The sequence below is a fragment of the Thalassophryne amazonica genome, chromosome 14 (assembly GCF_902500255.1).
Source record: "Thalassophryne amazonica chromosome 14, fThaAma1.1, whole genome shotgun sequence".
NCBI lineage: Eukaryota > Metazoa > Chordata > Actinopteri > Batrachoidiformes > Batrachoididae > Thalassophryne > Thalassophryne amazonica.
The window spans coordinates 29,614,694-29,639,522 of NC_047116.1; the positions used below are offsets into that span (position 1 = coordinate 29,614,694).

Genomic DNA, 24,829 nt, shown 5'->3' on the forward strand with positions numbered 1-24,829 from the left:
CTGTAAAGCTACAAAGTAATTGTTTTTCTTAATCTATAACGATTATTATGAAAATGAACACACGTCGGTGTCAAATGTACTCATTAAAAGGTCTATTAATAGCAAAAAATAAACAAAATAAGAACATAAAAACCCACATATGTACATAATGAAACACTTGGGCACCTAAATTTTGGAACAGTACTGTTTATTAAACAAAAATAGTACAGAGATAAAAATGACAGAATTAGCTTATCACAACTACCACTATGACATTTTTGTTGGTAGCAAAAATTTCCTGTCTTAATTCTGGACTATTGTGACAAAAACAAACAAAAAAAAAACAGTTTAACAAAATAAAAATACCCCCCCCCCCCCAAAAAAAAACAAAGAAAAAAGTGAAAGTACTTGTGAATAATCAAAAGTAGGCAGCATAAACACATTTATTTAGCTGATATAAACACTGATTTATTATAAATAAATAAACAAACTATACACTTCAACATTAAGTGTGTTATTGTGACTCTGATCCTTTTGGTTCGACTCTAGTTCTCGGATGAAGAAGGTGATCTGTGGAGGACAAAGAAAAACAACAGTGACTTCCTGCCTCCCTATTTGTAGGATGTGCAAAATATATTTAGGCTTAGTGTTCAAATGTCAATTTTCAACTCGTATCATTTCATTTGGATGATTTACAGCGTATTGCATGGACGATGAAGTGAAGCTTCACACGATCTTGACATTTAGGAAGAACTGACAAGTGAGCGTTGTAGATTTGAAGGGCAACGCCACAACATGAAACCTTTTTAACTTTCTATATTCTCTGGACAGTTGGAGAGAAAACAGGTTCCACATCTGTCTCATACGAGATATATCAGAGAGTGAAGGTGGGGGTTTTAGTGTGTGTGCGAGAGAGAGCGAGAGAGTGTGTGTGTGTGTGGGAGAGAGAGTGAGGGAAACGCGCTCGGGGCTACTGGGTACTTGAGCTGCTATAATGGTGTCTCGTATGAGAAAACATCTGTGAATTTCCTCAGTGATCTACAACAAAGTATAACTCAGAGCAGTCACTCAGCAGACCTTTGAAGTTGCTGTCTGACAGAAAGCTGCCATTGTTCGCAGGCCCCAGTACGGAGAAACTCCAACTTTGGTCTCACTAATTTTCCCTGCAATGCAATACCCACCCCTGCACCCCCAACCCTATGAAGTAGGAGATCTCTGCATATTCAAGAGCAAAGATGTGACAATGCGTGGGCTGGCCTGAGGTCATGTAAGGCGGGACAGGTCATTCTACCTTCCCAAAGCCCACCCCGGATGATCCAGACTTTTAGAGGGAAATGATCCTCCCTCCGTGATGATAAATGGGGTTGCAACCTGTAGTGATCTCCTGTAAAAAAAAGTTAGGCTGCCTGACGCACCAATTTCATCCGCGCACTGGTATGCAATCTGCCGTGCAGGAGAGTAAACTCGTCGCAAACCGTTGTAAACTCTACGCGCCTTCGTGCAAGTGCGCAAAGAAAATTTTAAAATGTTAAAATCTCTCAGGCATTAATTATGTGAACGTCACGTGCACATTGCACAAACAATTAAAAACACTGCGTGAGTGCGAGTGATTGCATCAGAGCACCCCATCACAGCGCAGCTCATGTGATCGATTATAACGAGATGTTAAAGCTATCATAAACATACTTTTACAGCTGCTCATAAGAAGGAAAGAACATGCAACTGCTTTACCAAGCCATTACAATATAAACATTAAAAATAATTACCTTTCAGACTGTACCAAATGCGTTCTTCACCTCATGAAGCGCATGCAAGAGAAAGAGAGAGAAAAAAGCTACAGCTGTAATGGTCCTCTGTGATTTTGGAAGCAGTTAGAAGTGTTTTCATCAGTCAAACACCTTAAGCTAATGAAAGTACACCTTGTTTCAGGTAATTATACGCTAATGAACAGATGTCTATGAATGCTGTGTTCCATTTGTGCTAATAAACAGATAAAAATCCTGCACACTGTAGCTTTGAGGTGGTTCACAAATTAGAGTGCTATAATCTTATGCATGAGGAACTGGTTTGTAATTTAAAGCTCATAAATTTCTCCTTGGCTTCTTGTCTTCTACTTCATAGATTCATGAAAGCCCGCCCCCTTATGGACGGACACCATGTTGCACGACCATGTTGATACAGTAGCTCAAAGGGACATTTTTCATATTTTGCAGCAAAAACACACAATATGTACTATTAGTTACTAATGCATGTTAACAAGTTTGAAAACCCTTTTTGTGAAATGGAGGATCATATATATTTCTTATCACAACAGAAGGCACAGGTGCATCCCTGGTGTCAAAGAAGCAAAAATATGAAGGGAAACCAAATCATAACCACAAATGGCGTGATACAATCTGCTACCTCAGTTAGATGACAATAAATCTACAAACTGTAGCTTTAAAGGAAACGTTATGTTTTACCAACTTTAGTCATATTAAAACACTAACTCAAAAACGCTAGCTCAAACTAGCAATGAAATAATGCGAGCAACACTATGTGTAACTTTTAGCACATTAGTGGTACAATGTCCGAGCAGCTAGGTGTAACTTTTAATTAATATACCATTTCATATCAACTCTGCATTAATGGCAGAAATGTGCTTAGGACAGTTTTAGCAGTACAAACAATACTGATCAAACAACTGATTCATTAACCAAATGTTTCAACATGATTTTGAACTGAATTTTGAACTGAATTATACAAAACAGCAGCTTATGTTCAGGTGAAATGTGATATACCTATTAAAGTAAATAAATAAGTTCAAAACCAAAATTTGATTAAAAAACAGTAATTATTAGTTGTTAAGGTTGTCTTCAAAATACAATAAAATATTGTTATTATCAAATACATGTGGGATTGTAACAGTTTCAAAATATCATCTTAATATGAACTGAATCATTTTTACACTAATGAATGTGCACATATTTAAATACTACAACTTAAGCTGGGACTTTTTTTGAAACATAAAACAATGACAAAGACTGTGGACTTTTGATAATTGTGACCTCTGCTCTTGAAAACAAATTTCAGACACAGTTCGTAGATTTAAGAACAGTGGTGCAAGTGGTTAGCAGGCTTGCTTTCAATTTCAATGTCAATTTATTTTCATTAATATAGCATCAAATCACAACAAAGCTGCCTCAAGGCACTTCACACAAGTAAGGTCTAATCTTACCAACCCCTAGAGCAAGCACACAGGTGACAGTTGTAAGGAAAAACTCCCTCTGATGATTTAAGGAAGAAACCTTAAGCAGACCAGACTCAAAGGGGTGACCCTCTGCTTGGACCATGCTACTGACCCAATTGACAATACAGGAAATTATACAGGAAATTTTGGGAGTCCATGCTGCACAAGATGGGAGGCCTGCAGAAGAAAAACACCCACTCCCATCTCTGGATGGAGCTGCAGCTTAAAGAGAGAGAAAAAACAGAATCACAGGGCAGAAAGACAACAAATACTGTAATTTCCGGACTATAGAGCGCACCTGAATATTAGCCCCACGGTGTCTCTGCTCTACATGGAGAACTGAGTAATTGTAATGTTTTCTTTTTCTAACTTTCATCGCGTGCAGGCAGGATCGGATGGAGTCTGTGGTAAATGAGACATTAATGAGGCCCTCTGACTTTTTTGAGTTGTTGTGCCAAGACAGGGAACCGGTTTGGAAGGGTGGGGGAGAAGGCTATGCTCCGCTAACTGATCTGACAGCGCAAAGTGCCGGAGAGGGACTTTTCTTCACTAAAATGAAGAGATAAGACCTTATATTTACACTGTGTGTGAATTTACACCGGATGAGGAGCGCAGCTTTCAGGAAATCAATTGACAGCATCAATTAAAGTATTTCGACTTATGAAAAAAGCCTGTAAAAATCCAGAAATTAGCTGCATCATTGTAAAAGCCGCAGTGTTCAAAGCGTGTGAAAAAAGTAGCGGCTTATAGTCCCGAAATTATGGTACAGCATAATTTATCAGCATTCAGCAACAAGAAAAACACGATGAAATAATAAGGTGATCACCGGCCACTAGCCCTAAGCTTCACTGAAAGACCCAGACTTTAGATAAAGTTGAGGCCGCAGACCACTCTATTTAATAATAAAATGAATTTAAAAGGGTAGAAAGCATAGTACCATACTATGCTAGTATTCTAGCCATATGAAAGGGAAAATAAGTGCTTCTTAAGTCTAGACTTGAAAGTCTGACTGTTTTATTGATGCAGGGAGATCATTCCACAGAACAGGGGCACGATAAGAGAAAACTCTGTGACCCGCAGACTTTTTATTCACCCTAGGGACACTAAGTAGTCCTGCATTCTGAGAATCCAGAGCCTTGGCCGGTACATAAGGTTTAGGTAGGTAAGCTAAGTAGGGAGGGGCCAGTCCATGAATAATTTTATAGGTTAGTAACAGAACCTTAAAATGAACCTTGCTTTCAAAACAGAAGGCTCCTGGTTCAAGACCACTTATGCCTATTATCCATGTATATCTGGAGCTGTGTCAGGAAGGGCATCCAGTGTAAAATATGTGCCAAATCAATGTGCGGATCCATATTGGGTCTGTTGTGGTGACCCTGTGGATAAAAGGGAGCCACCCAGAGAAACTACTTTGTGCCATGACTACTATTGTCCTCAATGAAAAGATCATTTGGTTGAACACCAGGTGACAGATCTGCATCCCCCCTGGCAGTGACGAAAAGACAAGCTTTCCGTTGTGCACCCCAAAGTGAAACAAGGTCGCGGTAATTTTCACACTGATAACCGTCCAGCGTTTATTCAACGGCAGCTGGTCTCACCATCTGGGAAAGCAGCACCGGGGCAAAACAGAACAGGTTACACCTTTAGCCATGCCAAGTCTACTCGTGCCCTGCTCCCTCTACAAACTGAGAGAGGGTAATCACAATTTCACGCTCTGATATGTCAAATCCCATTCCAGCACCCGAGGCACCGAGAAAAGTTTTAAGCAAACAAATTTCATGGCACAAGGGATAACAGCCTTTGCATTGTTTTATGTGAGCCATTCCTAGCGTTGTTCCCCCGCCTTCCTCAGAAGCAGCTGAATTGCGGCATGTTTCCTTTACAACCGAAGAGGAAGCTGCTGTTTTTGAGCAACACATTTGGTCACAACCAACGTTAGAGGGTGGAAACTCTACCCCCTCATGCATTTTATATTCATGCAAATGTCAAAAACTCAACAGCTCATAGGGCACTCTCAACAAACTGCAGGTGTGTGGAAGCTGAAACAAAGGCCACTGTAACCCTAATGGCATCCCTTGTCATTAAGAGACCTTTGATGTATCTATTCAACAGACTCTTTTATCTCCTTCTTCCTCTTTGCCTCTTTACTCTTTGTGTCTCGCTACCCAGCTCAACCAGTTTCTTTATTAATGCCGTCTTTAGGGAATGTTCTTTTGCTTAGAGCCTTCTACGCGTATGACATCTGGTTGATGCGCATGCACGCCCGTTTCATTGGTTATAGTCATTAGCAAGTTAAAACGATTACAGTGTGGAACTTATAGCAATTTTAGTTATCTGCTCGTTCTCTGGCCCATCAAAACTCAAAGTTTCATTGAGAAAAAGATGCATGATTATGAAGCAAAACTTGACATTTTAGGGGGTAAAAGTGCTGTGTACTGCCATGATCGTGTTTTTCTATATTCTGGTGTGGTGGAAATCCAAGGCGCGAATATGAAAAGCACGTAAACTGCATTAAAAGAGTATTTGAAAAGGCTGCACATGAAATACTGGTATTCAATCTCTCCCTTTGAACTCAAAGGATATAGAAACAGGACAATGTCGGCCTAATCGTGTTCTCTCTTTGAAGTGAGACATCACTATTAGGTGAAGAGGTAAGCACGCTTCTTTAGAAAATAAAAAGCTTTTCATCATTTGTTAAGGCTGCAGCGAGAGCGATTTTCATAAAGGTGGTTTAAAACTTTAGAGGAGAATGTTTGAGGGCCGCTGTGGATGTTGCTTTAATGAAAGCACCCGGCGTATGAAGCAAATAGCTAAAATAGCAAGAATAACACCAGCAGGAACGCAAGCCACATTAAAGGAATCCGGGCTCTCTTGCACCAGATGTAGTCAGATTTAATGAGGAAAAACAAGAGGGAGCTGGATTTACAAAGCGGTATTAAAGAAAACACAGGTGTCGGGCCTCTAACCCACAGAATCTGTCACTCGGCGTCCTGCAGCAGACGGCCGGAGCGAAAGGCAACACTTTCAGGCAGAATATCTTTCATCAGAGTGATGACAGGATTTCTTAACATTTGCCATTGCAACACACAATCAGCTAGCCAAGGTGATTATGTGCACACCTCCGCTCACCTCCTCTCATATGCTAATGCAGGCAATCAGCCAGGGAGTTAATTTGGCAGAGAAAAACGGGAAGAAACACCCACTCTGGCACAATTTGTCACTACAGTCCAACCTTGTTATTCAAACTCGCGAGCTTATTTGAAATTCCTCTCTGTGGTAAAACAGGGCCAAAATAATCAAAGGAGCATGATCACACTTAATTGATTCAGTGTACTTTTAAGATGCACTACAGGGTGCTGGGTTGACCTATTTCAGACTGCTCTTCAGAGGAACCAACTATCCCAGCAAGGGAGTAATGCACAACGAGGATTTTAATTATTGCAGGAACTGTGGCTACAACAGGAGGTGAAATGCTTTTTAAGTAACTGTGACACCACATTATATCACTGTCTAGGCCTTACTCGTGGAAGTTATCTGTAATGTAAAATATGACAACAAAATTCTCAACGTACGAGGGCTGTCAATAAAGTAACGGTCCTTTTTATTTTTTTCAAAAACTATATGGATTTCATTCATATGTTTTTACGTCAGACATGCTTGAACCCTCGTGCGCATGCGTGAGTTTTTCCACCTGTCGGTGACGTCATTCGCCTGTGAGCACTCCTTGTGGGAGGAGTCGTCCAGCCCCTCGTCGGAATTCCTTTGTCTGAGAAGTTGCTGAGAGACTGGCGCATTGTTTGATCAAAATTTTTTCTAAACCTGTGAGACACATCGAAGTGGACACTGTTCGAAAAATTAAGCTGGTTTTCAGTGAAAATTTTAACGGCTGATGAGAGATTTTGAGGTGATACTGTCGCTTTAAGGACTTCCCACGGTGCAAGACGTCGCTCAGCGCTCTCAGCCGCCGTCGTCAGCCTGTTCAAGCTGAAAACCTCCACATTTCAGGCTCTATTGATCCAGGACGTCGTGAGAGAACAGAGAAGTTTCAGAAGAAGTCGGTTTCAGCATTTTATCCGGATATTCCACTGTTAAAGGAGATTTTTTTAATGAAAGACGTGCGGACGGGTCCGCGCGTCGGGATGCAGCCGGCGCGGGGCGGCGGCACAGGAAAGACATATGAATGAAATCCATATAGTTTTTGAAAAAAATAAAAAGGACCTATACTTTATTGACAGACCTCGTATGTCCACAACCCGTTCTCAATTATTGATTCTGCTTATTTCACAGTGAACTAATTTGATATTTGCTCGATAGAAATAAGCAAGCAGAGATAACTGGAGGAAAATCACAACCAGAGGATTAATGTAAAAGGCATTAAGAATAAGATCAACTTTATTGATCTAGAAGGAAATTATTATGATAGATAGATGAATAATGATACCTACCATAACCTACCATAGGAGGAGAATTCTACTAAAATATCAGGAGTGTAGTAATTAACAGATATAAATAAAAAAGTCAATGTTAAAATAATAGATAAAACTACATCAATACATGAACCAATCTTAATGTATTATCAACTGGTTAATGGCTCGATTTTAACACTATACGAGTAAATTGGTTGAATTAATTTTGTTTTGCTGCTACTTCCAGGTCTTCAAACTCTTGTAAAGGTTCAATGGTTGGTAAAAGACTGGTCAGAGGAGGTTTAGAGGTAAAAACAAAATCAACACGTGATAAAACAATGTAAAATGAATAAATATACCCGTTGCAACTTTACATTTTGTTCACATTATGCTAATTTTGTCATACCCGTTCAGAACAGGAAAGTTATGCTTTGTTATTTATGCTAAGCTAACAACAGCTGACTTCTTCTAGGCTTGCTCTCTGCAAAAGCTTTCTGCTACTGTATGCTTTGCTGCCCCTACTGGTGAACAAAAGGTGAGCACAGGCAGCATCAAAGTGCTGCAGCACAGCAGCAAAAACCTGAAGAAGGTCCCTCATTTTTCCATTAAATACATATTTGAAGATAAGCACTTTTGGCTTATTCTGGAAAATGAATGTTTGTTGGTTTGCATCACATCACACCAAATCAAATTCTTCCATAATAAGTAGTATTGTTCCAGAATCGTATCAGATACAGTATATAGATACACATCATATTGTTTAATAATAGAGAAATACAAGTCAAGTGTGGGAGTATGTTGTACATCATCACATCCACAAATCAATTAACCCTCTGGGGCTGACGTCGTTGTATACAACGGCTAAGACCAAGCTTTACTAAATTATAAATAACTTTTTAATGATATGAGATAGAAACTTACTCTTTTTTTGCTTAAAAGTTAACTCCGCGGACTTTCGAGCCAGCCATTGGCCATCTTTGTACTCCTCATAGAAGCTGTGTGATGACGTGCGCAATGTGAGTGTCCAATTGGAATTGGTTCACCATCACATGGTTTTCCAAAATCTAACTGTAGGGCAGATTTACCTCATGTGAAAAGCCAAAGATCGTTTTCAGGAGTGATATGTTACTAGTTGGCCCGTTTGAATAGCCTCCTGGGTGCTCCAATGAGTACATACTATTCCAATGCACCCTGCGCCATTACGCACAGCGAAAGTGAAAGCAGACGGAGCAGACGGAGAGCCTCTGATGACAATCTCATGTGATCAAACAAAGAGTGTGTAACTATCAGGATTGCTCCACTAGTTTGCATGTGAATGTTACTGGATAACTCAGTTGCTTTCTCGGTGTAAAATGCAGAGACAAACAAAACACATAGACCATTTTGTATATATTATTCAAAATGTGCATTTGTGTTTATTGTTTGATAGACCTCACACAAGACCTCAAATTCCCTTTATAAAGTGTCAAAACAGTTGTTTATTATAGTTTGCTGTGTGTTTTGAATAAATGTGTGGAAAATTATTTTTTCGCTTTATTTGTTCCCTCCTTATTTTTGATTGTAAACCTTTATTACACTTATAAAACACAACTATAGCATATATATTTTGAAAGTACAGGTTGTCCTGAAAAAAAGAGACATAAAACTTGATTGTGGGATGCAGGGAGAGCTGTTAACAGCAATAATAAAACATTTATGCCAGGCGAGTGAACTGTCCAAAAAATGCCCTCGGACCCCAGAGGGTTAACTGCCTTGGATTCTGGATGACAGTCACCCAGGTAGACAACCAGTCCATCCCCACACAATCAGATGAAGCGCGGGCATCCCATTGGCCTTCTCCAGCCACTGGGCTCTTCCATACTAAAGCACTAACATGCTGGGTCAAGAACAAAGAAACACACCAGATGGCCAAAATGTCAAAGTGGTCACTCCTTTGCAACACAAGCGACACTTTCCATCCAAGTCTCCCCAAGTAACCGCTCGACACAAACCAAAGCTGCGCATCCCTAATATATAAAGGATAAAATAAAGTTGAAGTTTTGGGGATGAGTCAGTAACCCAATGACCCTCACAGCTCTGAGCATGATCAACTTGGTCCTCTTCGAGTCCAGTAGGCTTCCTGTGAACCTGAACCCATCTGAAACTAGTCTTGCTATCTAGGCAGAGCTCTAATGTTTTCCCCGCTGAGTATAAGGAGGATGGGATCTTCAGCCATACCACCCTACTCTTCCTATTAAGATCAAAATCTCCTCTCAGGCCCTCGGGTGTCAACAAAGGGAGATGCAGTAAATGATATGCAAATTGAAAAGAAGAAGGAGGAGGAAAAAAAAGCTCGACAAATCAACTCGCCAGCCCTGCATTTCCGACACTTCACATCTTAAAAGGAAATTCCTGTATTTAGGGTGAAATTGAAAGCGAGGTCTGGCTCTGGCTCTGTGAGGCGAGATGTGTGGTGATTCCAGCTCACAGACAGCACAAAGCCTCTCCAACTACAGGCGGCTCGTGGTGGGAGAACTTGTAGGGAGAGTGTAGGCTTTCACGAGGATTTGTCTCTGGATCTGTTTTTGACAATAGATATGCTTGAAAGTAGGCAGATGTTTCCAAGTCTAGTTAATACCGCTGAATTTAGCTGCACGCGGCGTCGAGGATAGGTTGTACATGCAGAAAGGTGTTGAAATGACTTGACAAATCTACGAGTATAGAAAAACAAATTTACCCTTTTTTTAGAGTAATGTTTTAGCTCAAATATTATTTTTTACATTTTATAGACTGAACAATTAAAATAAACAATAAATTAAAGGATATTCAAAACAAAGGGTAGTTGTAGCCCTGCAGCTTTAACATCTGGCGTAACATCCATAAAATTTCAAGTGGATGCTCAGTGTTTTATTTTTGCAAAATGCCACAACTTTAATACTACCTCCCCTAATGGTAGGACAAGATGTTTGTGTTAAATGTAATGTCATTAATTGATTTATTAATGTAACATCCCTTTCACAACAGTTTGTGGTCACTTACTCATGTCTGACATGTACCCCCCCCCCCCCCCCCCCCCACACACACACACACACACTCCTCAACATGACAGATGCCACAACAATGTTGGGTTTGATTTCAAGTAGCAGCACCCTCCCTGAAGTTGGTTTTACCACACCGTTATTAGCCAATGTAACAATATGTTTAGCTGTTTTTAAAAATAATGAAAACATCAAAAACATAAAGGGCCCTATCTTGATATACAGCATGTGTTCTAAAGCACATAGTGCAAATGCATTTAGGGTGTGTTAAACTCCATACTGATATTTAAGTTTGGTGAATTCTGACTATTAAATAAAAAAATTCTGATTAATTTGGATTATCACTTGCATTGTGAGGGAACGTCAGCTGTGACATTTTGGCCACATGGTGCATTTCTCTGTTATGATCCAGCACCTTGTGTAGGGAACCTTCACTTTATGGCTCCGTCATATTTTCACATCAGTTCAGCTTGGTTCAAAATTAACATTCCATCAATACAAGATCAAGTACATCATCTCTACAGATACCACATGTCAAAGTGTTTGGTAAACCTACCTTTGTGTACACAGCTAATAACACATTTAATAATTGACCATTAGCTGTTAGGTCTTTAGCACTTTAGTCAGTTTAAGTGTACAGTTAAGTATCACCATTTTAATGAACAAGAATCTAATGTATTTTTTTTATGTATTTTTAGTCTATTTTATCCTGGTTTAGTTCTTTCTCTATTGTTATTTTCTAAATTCTTTAGGTGTTGTGGACTTTTGTATATAGTTTATCTCTGGTATTTATTTACTGTATCTTATTATCTTTACTAATACTACTTAGGACCACAGTGGAAATAAGCGCCTTTTCGCTTTCATGCGTTCTCCTGGACAGCAGCCTCTGCTGTGAGGGAGGCAGAGTAGCTGGTGTGGGAGGAGTTTGGAGCAATCATGGGACTTTTGGTTGGCACCAAGGTGCTTTTGGAAGACTGTGAGGCACCACAGGAGAGGAAAACAGGGAACCATTCAAGCTTTCTACTGTAAGGTTGGTACTCTCTTGACTTCAACTGAGGAGGTAATCCAGTGCTGGAAGGAGCACTCTGAGGAACTCTAGTAGAGAAGCTTGAATCTTCGACTGGACTGGGTTGCTTGACGCGAGGATGTTTCGCTTCAAATTGCAGAAGCTTCCTCAGCTAAAATTCTTGCTCTGGAAGTCTGACTTCTGTATGACTCTTGTAGAGAAGAATAAAACAGAAGCCAACAAAAGCTGGAGTTTTAAACCTAACCAGACCCCTCCTACTGAGAGGCAGACTGCTATAGGCTAGTGACTAAACAATAGCTCTAATTAGCAACTATTGTGCTCTAGTTAGCACACCTAATGGCAGGACAGCTGTCCCTCTAATGATGGGATGGATGCCTTTCTGATGGCTCCCTTGATGATGTGAATGACTCATTACCATGAACAAAAGACTGAAACTCCTTTGACCTGAGTACCCCCATTGTAAACAGGGGATAAAGTGTGTCTCAGACCCCCTCCCCGGTTAAGGCTGGGTTTCAAACGTTTCACAAAGAATGCCTCCTTGACCCCTCTCTCAAACCATTTCTTCTCTCTGGCTAATATTTTAACTTCCTTGTCCTCAAACGTGTGGTTAGTGTCTTTAAGGTGGAGGTGAACCGCAGACTGAGGTCCACTGGCGACCTCTCTGCGGTGCTGGTATAGCCTTTTGTGTAAAGGTTGCTTTGTTTCACCTATGTAGTGTTCATTACAGTTTTCCTGACATCTGATAGAATACACTACATTGCTCTGTTTGTAACTAGGGATCATGTCCTTAGGGTGAACTAATTTCTGTCTCAAGGTGTTAACCGGTTTAAAGTAAATTGGGATTTTGTGCTGTCTGAAGATCCTCTGTAGTTTTTCCCCTACTCCTGCTAAATAAGGGAGAGACACTCCTCTTCTTCTTGTCTCCGTCTCCTGTCTATCTGGTCTTTGTTCTCTGGGACTTCTGCACTTTGTCCAGGGACCATCGTGGGTACCCACATACTGTGAGGGCTTTCTGGACACGTTGTTGTTCTTTAGCCCTTCCCTCTGCAGTTGTGGGCACCTGTAGGGCTCTGTGTTGAAGCGTCCTGATCACCCCGAGCTTGTGTTCAAGGGGGTGGTTTGAGCCGAAGAGCAGATATTGGTCAGTGTGAGTTGGTTTTCTGTAAACCCCTGTCTGGAGCTGCCTGTTCTCTTCAATCGTAACATCACAGTCCAGGAAGGCTAAATGGTTGTTTCTGGCATCCTCACATGTGAACTTGATATTGGCGTCCACCGAGCTGATGTGTTCTGTAAAGTCCTCAACTTGCTGTTGCTTGATTTTGACCCATGTGTCATCAACATATCTGAACCAGTGACTGGGAGAGATGCCTGTGAAAGACGTCAAGGCTGTCTTCTCCACTCGCTCCATGTACAGATTGGCCACAATGGGGGATACCGGATTGTGGCCAATCTGTACATGGAGCAAAGCCCTGGGGGTTGATGAGATCCGTCCAGAAATGCTGAAGGCTCTGGGTGTGGAGGGACTGTCTTGGATGAGACATTTCTTCAACATTGCATGAAGGTCTGGGACAGTGCCTAGGGAGTGACAAACTGGGGTGGTGGTCCCCATTGTTTAAAAAGGGGGACTAGAGAGTGTAAATGGAAATGGTAAATGGACTGCATTTATATAGCACTTTTCCATCTGTATCAGACGCTCAAAGCGCTTTACAATTATGCCTCACATTCACTCCGATTTCAGGGTGCTGCCATACAAGGCGCTCACTACACATTGGGAGCAATAGGGGATTAAAGGCCTTGCCCAAGGGCCCTTAGTGATTTTCCAGTCAGGCGGGGATTTGAACCCATGAGTGTGTGCCAATTACAGGGGCATCACACTACTCAGCCTCCCTGGTAAAGTCTACTCCAGGCTGCTGGAAAGGAGGGTTCAGCCCATAGTCAAACCTCTGATTGAAGAGGAACATTGTGGGTTCTGTCCTGGTCGTGGAACAACCGACCAGCTCTTCACTCTCACAAGGATCCTGGAGGGGGGCTGGGAGTATGCCCACCCAGTCTACATGTATTTTGTGGACTTGGAGAAGGCATATGATTGGGTACCCTGGGAGATACTGTGGGAGGTGCTGTGGGAGTATGGAGTGAGGCCATCCAATCTCTGTACTCACAAAGCGAGAGCTGTGTTCAAAGTCAGACTTGTTTCCAGTGGAGGTTGTCCTTCACCAGGGCTGTACCTTGTCACCAATCCTGTTTGTGATATTCATGGACAGGATATCCAGCGTAGTCGGGCGGGGAGGAGGGTCTTCAGTTTGGTGGGCTCAGGGTCTCATCACTGCTTTTTGCAGATGATGTGGTCCTGTTGGCTTCATCAGCCTGTGACCTCCAACACTCACTGAATTGGTCCGCAGCGGCTGCGATTAGGATCAGTACCTCTAAATCTGAGGCTATGGTTCTCGGCAGGAAACCGATGGATTGCCTACTCCAGGAAGGGAATGCAGTCTTGCCCCAAGTGAAGGCGTTCAAGTACCTTAGGGTCTTGTTCATAAGTGAGGGGACAATGGAGCGTGAGATTGGCCGGAGAATCGGTGCAGCAGGGGATACTGGTACTGCATTCACTCTACTGTACTTTTGTGACGAAAAGGGAGCTTCCTCAGGAGGGTGGCTGGTGTCTCCCTTAGAGATAGGATGAGAAGTTCGGTCATCTGTGAGGAGCTCTGAGTAGATTCCCTGCTCCTTCACGCTGAAAGGAGCCAGCTGAGGTGGTTCTGGCACCTGGTAAGGATACCCCCTGGGCGCCTCCCTTAGGAAGTGTTCCAGGCATGTCTAGCTGGGAGAAGGCCCCAGGGAAGACCCAGGACTAAGTGGAGAGATTATATCTTCACACTGGCCTGGGAACACCTCGGGATCCCCCAGTCAGAGGTGGTTAATGTGGCCCGAGAAAGGGAAGTTTCGGTTTCCCTGCTGGAGCTGTTGTCCTGTGACCCAATCCTGGATAAGCGGTTGAAGATGTATGTATGTATGCATGTGTTATCCTGGTTTTTAATGTTGTCACATATACATATTTTGTTTGTATGATTCATTACTGGCCAAATAAACAGAACACAACACGTAGGTGCCTCAGTCTTTAGGTCGCCAGTGGTAGAAAAAGGCCAAGGAGATGGTCACATTGCACGTTTTTGCGGCACATAGATTACTACTTTGGGGTGGACTGGATGGTTGTCTGGCTAGTTGGTTGCCATCCAGGACCCAAGATGGTTCCATAGTGTGGTGGATGTGGTAATGCACAGCAACCGTGCATGATCTCAGACCTGACCCAAGACTTGCTGGAAACCACATTGACTGTCGCTCAATTGCTCAGGTGATGTAAATTACATATTTCTGAAGTTTCTAAGTGGGACAAACACAGGATGATACTAGTAAGATGTCTGTCCTCATGAGTAGAACCTGAGTAATGTATATGTCACATGATTTACGGGTTGAGAATGTATGGTATGAATGATAGGTTAATAAACTTTTGATAGTGAGTTTGTTGTAAATTCATTCTGAATTTGAGGACATTTCTTTCTTGCCATGCTCCATCTGTCCTGGCTTGTAGAATTCTTAACACAGTCTGTCAGTACAACATCTGAATTCACTGTTTTGCTCTTTTAATATTTTTCTATTTCTGTGAATAGACAATATAAATCTGCTTAGATTTTGGCTTGTAAAGTTTCTATTAAGAACTCCTTATCATGAAATATTGATCTCTTTTTTAAAAAACTGAGAAATGTCAAAACAGGTTAAAAGAATAATACAAGTTCTGTGAGTTTAGAAATACATGCAGTTAAAATATTGATCAAACGGAGTGAGCAGAGATGTGGTACAGAGACAGCTGAACTAACACGTTTTTACTGACACATTTTGCACATTTAGATTAATTAAAGCAGCAAAAAGCAGGCTGTACAGTTTGTACACAGGCAAGAAATCATAATCTTTCTATTTTTTGAAAAATTCTGTCAATACAAACTCCACCGAAATGGAAAAATAGTCACAGTTGCTGCAAAAACAAATGCCAAAATGTTCATGGAAAGCTTCAGTTGCCATGTTTTCTTAAAAATTTAACTCCAGTCACTAAATGTGAATCAGATCAAAACAAATGGCATTAAATTGTGCTGAGCTGATGTCTGTTCATCACCACAAAACCATAACACATTTCACATTTAAGAATCACACCTTTACACCTTTTTTCGTGGCACTTCATGTGAAAATCACTTCAGCAATGTAGCTGTCACACAATCACAATGATGTACAACAGGCATTAAGGAGTTGAGGCTGCAATGGTTTTAAACTCTGCTGTAGTTATTACTGGATGTTACTGTCTGTTGTCTGTGCATTCTGTAGTTTCCAAAGTATAAGTCACACTGGTTAAAAACTGCCTCTTGAAGAGGAAAAATCCATATAAAAGTCACACTGGAGTATAAGTCGCACCTTTTCCCCCTGTATTTGATTTTTGTGCATTGTTGTAGTGTATTTTTTTGGCATTTATTTTTAATTATTAGAGTTAAGTTATAATAATAATAATAATAATTAATAACAAATGTGTGATTTTTTTGGTATATAAGTCACACTGTAGTATAAGTCATAGGACCTCCTAAATGAGTAAAAACAAACAACAACTAATCATGACTTATACTCAGGAAAATGCGGTATGTCTTAGATTGACTAGTCACTATAGCCTGCCATTGTACAACGGAAAACTAGAGATGTTTACTGGACTCACTGTGTTTCAATAACAGTTTTTCACGTGACAGGGCACATATACTTTCAATAACTTTTTGATTTGTAATTAGGTTTCTAATTTGGCACCGTAGTCTCGTTTGAGGACGGGTGCTAAAGCGTTAAAATATGACAAATACGACGCAATAATCCTACTTCCGGGGACAGCCTTCGTGTGTCCCCATCAGGAACATGGCACTTTCTCTGAGTTTTTGGGCAAATTACACCGCAAACAAAGTGAAAATGCAAAGAAAAAGTAAAGATGCGGTAGACAGCGGACATATGTTACAGTTTGTTTATGACCCGGAGGTCAAAGATGTTGAGGCGGTTGTGCAGGTGAAACACAAAGCTACTTTGTCAAGGTGTGTAGGCTAAAACCTACCGACACAGCCTTTCCCATTTACCTTGTCTTCCCTTCTCCGCCGGGAACCGAAAGAATGACACTTTTCGTGACTGCTTCGGTGATTGCAGCCGAAAACAAAACAATACACCATTTTTCCATTAGAAGTGATGCTGTGTTTGTGCAGGCTGTCCCCGGAGGTGGACAAATCCTGCAATATCACGGAGGGGTTCAATCGATACTGCGCTGCCCCACTCAGTGAATTCACTGCTACATCAGTCCTTGAGATAGGCTGGCGTTCTGTCCAGACTGGACCCCACGTCACGTCCACTGACTGCTGGGATGGGCTCCAGCTCCCCTGTGACTCTTGACTGGACTAAGCGGGTATAGAAAATGAATGAATATATCAGCGAACTTTGATGCAAAAGTTGTTTTGTTCATAAGAAGTTGATGTGGAATGTCTGTTATTGTACATAAATTTATTAACTTAAACCAGCGTCAGTAGTAGAGGTGGGCGATACCAGGAATTTTGGTATTGATCCGATACCAAGTAAATACAGGTCCAGTATCGCCGATATTGATACCGATACCGATACTTTTTCATATTTAAGCTTCATAGATCCAAAGGATTGCCTCAAGTGGAGGAGTTTAAGTATCTCAGGGTCTTGTTCATGAGTGAGGGACGGATGGAGTGTGAGATCGACAGACGGATCGGTGCAGCATCTGCAGTGATGCGGTCGCTGTATCAGACCATCATGGTGAAGAGAGAGCTGAGTAGGGGGCAAAGCTCTCGATTTACTGATCAATCTGCGTTCCAATCCTCACCTATGGTTATGAGATTTGGCTCATGACCGAAAGAACGAGATTGCGAGTACAAGCGGCCGAGATGAGTTTCTTCCGCAGGGTGGCTGGGCGCTCCCTTAGAGATAGGGTGACGAGCTCGGTCACTCGGGAGGAGCTTGGAGTCGAGCCGTTGCTCCTCCACATCGAAAGAAGCCAGTTAAGGTGGCTCGGGCAACTTTTTCGGATGCCCCCTGGACGCTTCGCTGGAGAGGTGTTCCAGGCACGTCCCATCGGGATGAGGCCCCGGGGAAGACCCAGGACACGCTGGAGGGACTACGTCTCTCAGCTGGCTTGGGAACGCCTTGGGGTTCCCCCGGAGGAGCTGGGGAAGGTGTGTGTGGATCGGGAGGTCTGGGCGGCTTTGCTTGAGCTGTTGCCCCCACGACCCGACTCCGGATAAAGCGGAAGAAAATGGATGGGTTGATAGATCCAAAGGAATCAAAAGACCTAGGACAGAATTTCGCCAAACACTGTACGTGACAACAAAATACTTTATTATCACAATCAACATTTTTGTTTAAAAAATATCACTCAACACAACTTAAAACAAAATCTCCTGAGGTAGAGGGCTGACAAACCACAATACAACAAAATTAACACACCACAACAAAATTGGCTGGCACCGCTGAGCCATGTGACGCGCAACAACAAAAGACCAGAGGGGGGAGGGTGCACTGCTCTGTGTTGTGTGACACAGTGCAGCACTGCTCTTACAGAAAGAGAGTAGAGTTTGATGAATCTGCGTGCGCAGCAGTCAGTGCATGCGGGAGAGAAAAAAAGCTTGAGTATCAATATTTTTACACAAGGATCGTTCAATATCAAGACCAGCGTTGGCATCGATATTATCGATATTATGATCGATCCGCCCACCTCTAGTCAGTAGATGGCATTGTTAAATCCTGACCGGTGAAGCTACACCACTACGACAGTAACACAGATTAATTTCCAGTCACCATAAACTGACCTTTAAACCCATCTCTGCTTAAACTCCATATTATTGAGAAAGGAGGGATGCTACTCGGCTTTCTGAATTTTGGCGGCACCTTGTATTGCGCAATTGGCAAGGGAGCATTCCAACATTGACATCTGCAGAGCAAAAAATATTCAGAGAGGGAGGGGGTGGGGAGTCACATTTTATGTACCAGAGGAGGGACGACGGGCATCAAAGCCTGTAGAGTCGACATCATCAGGTACTGACGTGTGACACCTTCTGTTGAAGGCCCTGAAGTATTAACCGAATTAACCGACATGAGCAAGATTAAGTTGGCGAGAGGCTCTAACTGTCGATTTCAATCCATTTTCGGTTAACTGTCCAACGCTATGATATGAAATGAACAAGTGAGGGCATTTGGTGTGCACGTGGCTTATTCTGCCCCGCTGGTACTGTCTCCACATACGGCTGCACATCCAACACTGACGATGCTCTTTGGAGTGTCTGTCTACATGTCTGATGGGTCTGTCTTACCGGCTGACACAGATGTAAGGCTCAGCTCTGACTGAGGAGAGGCCCACTAGAAGCGGCGGCGGGAAGGGGGGCGGCGGCGGTGGCGCTGCACTCCTCTTCAGGGATCGACTCCACGGTTGACAGTAATTTGTAGTACTCATCTTCTCCATCCAGCACTTTGATTTGACTGTGATGTGAAAGAATGCAAGAAAGCGTTGAGCAGCTGAAGGAGCGTTACCGAGATACAGGAGAGTGATGCGGAGTTATCTTGGTAGAAAAGCCAGACATTTAGAACAAAAACAATATTTGACGAAACAGCGGTAAGGCGTTTCGTGAGCGTAGCGATCTGGAGCAGGATGTCATTTATAGTACAAATACCAGCCAGACCTTCAACAGTTAAAATTAGCATGCTGACAAAGCCTTAATATGTAACCCCTCTCTAATGACGCAGAGCAACTGCTCATAGGAAGCCCGTTATTTTCGGCTCTCCATTTACATGATAAGAAAACAACTCCATTTCTGGATTCTGTTATTCCACAAAGGGCCTGTTCTGTTTAGAGTAGCTGTGAGTAGGAAAGCAGTTATTTACCCAAGTTTTCTCGGCTTCCTCTTGCTCCCCTGGCAATCCAGAGTTCTCTGAGGAAAGGGCCAAGAGCACACAGTCAAAAGATGAGCAGAGAGTCATTAATTTTTAATTCAAAGTGATTTTGTGTTGTGATAATATCAGAAGTCATAGCATAATTTTTTTCTGATCAAAGGGCTCAAGTGAGTCTGATGAAGCATGCATCTTGCTCAGCTTTGATAAACCACATCAATTATTCACCGTGAAGGCAGACATCCTGACATGAAAGCAACAGATAAAGAGCATAAGCACATGTTCAAGACAAGAGGCAGAGAAGCGTGGGGGTGGGGCTCCGGGGTCTGGCACAGGTAGGTTTAATTGTATTATCATGTGGAACCAAACTCAGACAAAGGCCTTTATCGGCACTTTGAACTCACATTTAGCTGGTTGTAGTACAGGCTGTCTTCAGGGCTGTTGAGCAGCTTGGGCTGCTGGCCCCTCCGGCGAGGGGTTCTCTGCTGCAGCTTCATCGCTGGACCTGCAACAGAGGAAAAACTGGGGCAGCGATCCAACCGAGGAAAACAACAACAGGCACCATCGCCGGCATCATACTGATGCTATCGACAGTGGCAGGGAAACGATTACGCTGTTGTCTTATTAAGTCTTCATTCTCGCATGACAAAGTGGCAGAAACGTATTTAAAATGCACTCGGGCGAGATTATGTAACTTTGTTGATGATCTTGCTCAATATCAGGTTAGCATTACATAAATCCATGCATGTGAACTGCAGCGAATTAATCTCTCCTCACAGGTACACATGAAAGTACGGTTAAATTCATCAAAACAACAAAAACAGAAGCAGGCAGATGTGAAAGTGTGCTGCACAGTGTTGGATACACTTCTGATTAAGCTACTTGTACCCAAAAGTAGTTTGGCAAAAAGTGAGATAAGTGTTTTCTAAATGGATTAGAGGAACAGAGCTTACATCAGATGAGAAACTGTTGCATTTGTTTTATAGGAATAACTGACAATTAGAGGAGAACCTATTAAAGCTCATACATTAGGGCGCCTTCACACATAGTGCGAATTTGGTGGAATTGTGCATTAAGCAGGAGTCGTATGCAATACGTGAAAAATCATAGCTGCCTCCAATGCCTCGTACACCTGTTGCTACAACTATTTGCGCACACCAGCGGCTGAAAGACAGAGTGTGCGCTGTGCAAACCCATCGAACACTCTCGCGGCAGGTGTCGGCCAAATTCCAGCTGACATACACGAACATCTAACTCGCAGCCAGTCTGCTCTGTGTCAGCCTGATCCCGTCAGATCTCAGAAGCTAAGCAGTGCAGCATCTGGTTAGTACTTTGATGGGAGACCTCTTTGGAACGCCAGCGACTGTCTGTGTTTCTTCAGGTGAAACTGGAGTTGTGTCAGGAAGGGCATCCGGCGTAAAACCTGTGCCAAATACCGATGCGGATCTGGCTGTATCCGCTGTGGCGACCCTGAGCAATAACAGAAGCAGCCGAATGGACAACAACAGCAACACACGAACATCTAACACTGCTCGCTTGGCACTTAAAAAATGTGTGGCCATTTGCGCTACTAGCTCGGCAACAGTTAGCAGATGATCACTGTCAAGTTGGATTTAAAAATTGTCTAAGTGTGGCCCACAAGTGTGGCTTGGAAAACAGACACAGTGACACGTTGGTGTGTGCGCTGAACTGACAGCGGGTATGTCCGCCGACAGGAGCGGCTGTGGAGATCTATGGTTCTGGACATCCCAGCTGGACAACACGTACTGTGTTTGGTCGGACATGGACTAAAAACTGTCCACTGTGGCGCGTGTGTGTCTGCTTGATGTCCTCACGTGGACATACATAAAAACATATATCGCTGTTGCAAAGGGCTGCAGCGAGCGCACGGACATTGACAGGCTGCCCCAGATGAAACAGACTGTCAGATCATAACACGCAGCGGTCTGAATGTCACGTTACCCACGTGAGCTCTGTTCCACGAGGCAGTCTCTGTCCTGCGGTGAGCCGCTCACAAGATACGTGTGTCAGCAGGACACGCGCATGGGGCCGGCTGGACACGCCGCCAGCAGATGTGGACATGAAAGAGCACCCTGCTTCTCATTCATGTCATTTCATGATTGTACGTGTGTGACCATGGGTCATCTACAGAGGAACAGATGGATCAGGCATTTTCCCGCATCTTTTAGTCCCTAAAAGATGCGGGACCATCCATGCCACTAGACCATCACCTTTAGGGGAGGTGATGGTCTAGTGGTTAAGGTGTTGGGCTTGAGTCCAGAAGATCATGGGTTCAAATCCCCGCCTGACTGGAAAATCACTAAGGGCCCTTGGGCAAGGCCTTTAATCCCCTATTGCTCCCGGTGTGTAGTGAGCGCCTTGTATGGCAGCACCCTGACATCGGGGTGAATGTGAGGCATAATTGTAAAGCGCTTTGAGCGTCTGATGCAGATGGAAAAGCGCTATATAAATGCAGTCCATTTACCATTTACCATTTTACAGGACAGTGATGGTAGCTCAGTGGTAAAGTTTGTGGCTGGAAATCAGCGCTTCTGGAAAGTGCAGGTTCAAATCCCGTGGGTGGCATGTATTTTTTATTTTAAAACAACGCCATTATAGATGTGGTTACACATCACGCAGCTGCTTGCACTGTGTTCTTGCATGCACGAAACCATCGTTCACACCTGCCCGTCGGCTCGATGTTTTCATGGTTCACTCATATGCGCTGTTCCACCATGATTCGCCCTGAGTTGTACTTATTCTGACTATGTGTGAAGGGGCCCTTAGACTCAAATTGTAAATTAAAGTTTGTAAAAAAAAAAAAAAAATCAGTGCAATAGTTTGAGTATTTCCACTAACAATAAAAAGCAGCGCTCCCAAGGGTCCATACCTGAGCCAGTCAGTGTTAGAACATCACCAAACTTTATCGGCTCAGTTGCTTCTCAGCACCAACTCGTCCAGAAAAAAATGGATTTACATGTTACTTTTTGAATAATTCTGCAAACAATTTGACAGAGAAAAAGGGCACTCATTTCCAAAAGTCCATAACATCCCATTTCACCCAGTGAGGAGGGTTACTAAATAACTTGAACAACATTTTTTTTTTTATCATTTTATAAATGGGTTGGTGAGAATAAAACTCTTTAAAGAGTATAGTTGTTTGTGGAGCCAGACCACCCATGATCATTTTCCATGTACTGTGAAGTTGCCTCAGGAAAGGCATCCGGTGTAAAACCTGTGCCAAATCAACATCCAAATCCATGTCGGATCTGCTGTGGCAACCCCAGGTGAAGAAGGGAGAAGCTGGAAGAACTTATTAAAGTGGTAGAAGTCATTCAATATTTTTCTGCATCCAGTTCCAGCTTTTTGATCCCAATCTTTACAAACTGATGTAAGTAGCTCAATAAATATGGGTGGAAACATGTGTCCATGAAAACATTTGGTCTGTATCGAACTCTACCCTTTAACCAGAGAAGATGTTAGGAATTTGCTGAATGAGAGATGCTGTAGTTTTCATTTTGGTTTTAATGTATAATTTTTGACAGTCCTCATTCTGGATCCATGCTGTGCAACTATATGAGCTCCAGGACCAGTCCGGACCAAAAATTTGCCCTTCATGACACATAGTTGTCTGTCCCTGAGCAGGATAATCCACATACCTCACCTTTGAGATCACCTTTGAGATTTTCCCTCTGAACTACTGGAACTATTCCCATTAAAGACTGTGCAAGGTAACACCAGTGGACAGTTTTGATGCTATAAGAGGTAAGAGAAGAATTTTTTTTAAGTGAAGTGATGGTCAATCACTGCATTATGAGGATATCACTGCATTCATATCAGTCAAGTACTTAACCTCACACAGTACTTCAAATGCAGGTTTGAAGGGAAGATAACTGTTGTTGCATTTGATGATCTGTCAGCTGCCTATAATGGAGTCGACCATAGATGCCTTCTCAGTATGATGTTAGAGTTTACCAAGGTAACCCCACAACTTTGATGGCCTTGGAACAGGAATTGCAGATGGAGAATCCTAAAGAATGGTCTTCCACATAATAGTGATCCTGCACCACTCCTCTTCAACATCCACACCAATGACACATAGTGTTCAATTCCTATTTGTAGATGTTGTACATACAACCCCTGGCAATAATTATGGAATCACCGGCCTCGGAAGAGGTTCATTCAGTTGTTTAATTTTGTAGAAAAAAAGCAGATCACAGACATGACACAAAACTAAAGTCATTTCAAATGGCAACTTTCTGGCTTTAAGAAACACTATAAGAAAGCAGGAAAAATAATTGTGGCAGTCAGTAACGGTTACTTTTTTAGACCAAGTAGAGGGAAAAAATATGGAATCACTCAATTCTGAAGAAAAAATTATGGAATCACCCTGTAAATTTTCATCCCCAAAACTAACACCTGCATCAAATCAGATCTGCTCGTTAGTCTGCATCTAAAAAGGAGTGATCACACCTTGGAGAGCTGTTGCACCAAGTGGACTGACATGAATCATGGCTCCAACACGAGAGATGTCAATTGAAACAAAGGAGAGGATTATCAAACTCTTAAAAGAGGGTAAATCATCACACAATGTTGCAAAAGATGTTGGTTGTTCACAATCAGCTGTGTCTAAACTCTGGACCAAATACAAACAACATGGGAAGGTTGTTCAAGGCAAACATACTGGTAGACCAAAGAAGACATCAAAGCGTCAAGACAGAAAACTTAAAGCAATATGTCTCAAAAATCGAAAATGCACAACAAAACAAATGAGGAACGAATGGGAGGAAACTGGAGTCAACGTCTGTGACTGAACTGTAAGAAACCGTCTAAAGGAAATGGGATTTACATACAGAAAAGCTAAACAAAAGCCATCATTAACACCTAAACAGAAAAAAACAAGGTTACTGTTGCGTGGGCCGCCAGAAGAGGAGGTACTGCTGGCCCACCACCAGAAGGCGCCCTGCCTGAAATGCGGGCTTCAGGCACGAGAGGGCGCTGCCGCCACGGACACAGCCGGGGGTGACAGCTGTCACTCATTATGTCTTGACAGCTGTCACCCATCTACACTTCATCATCTCACTCCATAAAGACCGGACGTCATCTCCACCTCGTTGCCGAGATATCATCTTCCTGTGAAGGTACTTTTCTCTGCTGACTTAAATCATTGAGTAATAACCTGAACTTCTTTGCAGCCGTATTC

At 42.6% G+C, this 24,829-nt stretch overlaps 1 protein-coding gene across 1 annotated transcript in view; it reads right to left on the minus strand.

Moving 5' to 3' along the window:
- Positions 1 to 362: 362 nt before the first annotated feature.
- Positions 363 to 24,829, minus strand: part of myo3b (myosin IIIB) — a 184,790-nt gene continuing 160,323 nt past the window's right edge. The window contains 4 exon segments of the mRNA XM_034186754.1: positions 363 to 549; positions 19,053 to 19,218; positions 19,621 to 19,667; positions 20,031 to 20,131. Coding sequence (XP_034042645.1) covers positions 19,074 to 19,218; positions 19,621 to 19,667; positions 20,031 to 20,131 — 293 coding nt within the window. The 3' untranslated portion in view covers positions 363 to 549; positions 19,053 to 19,073.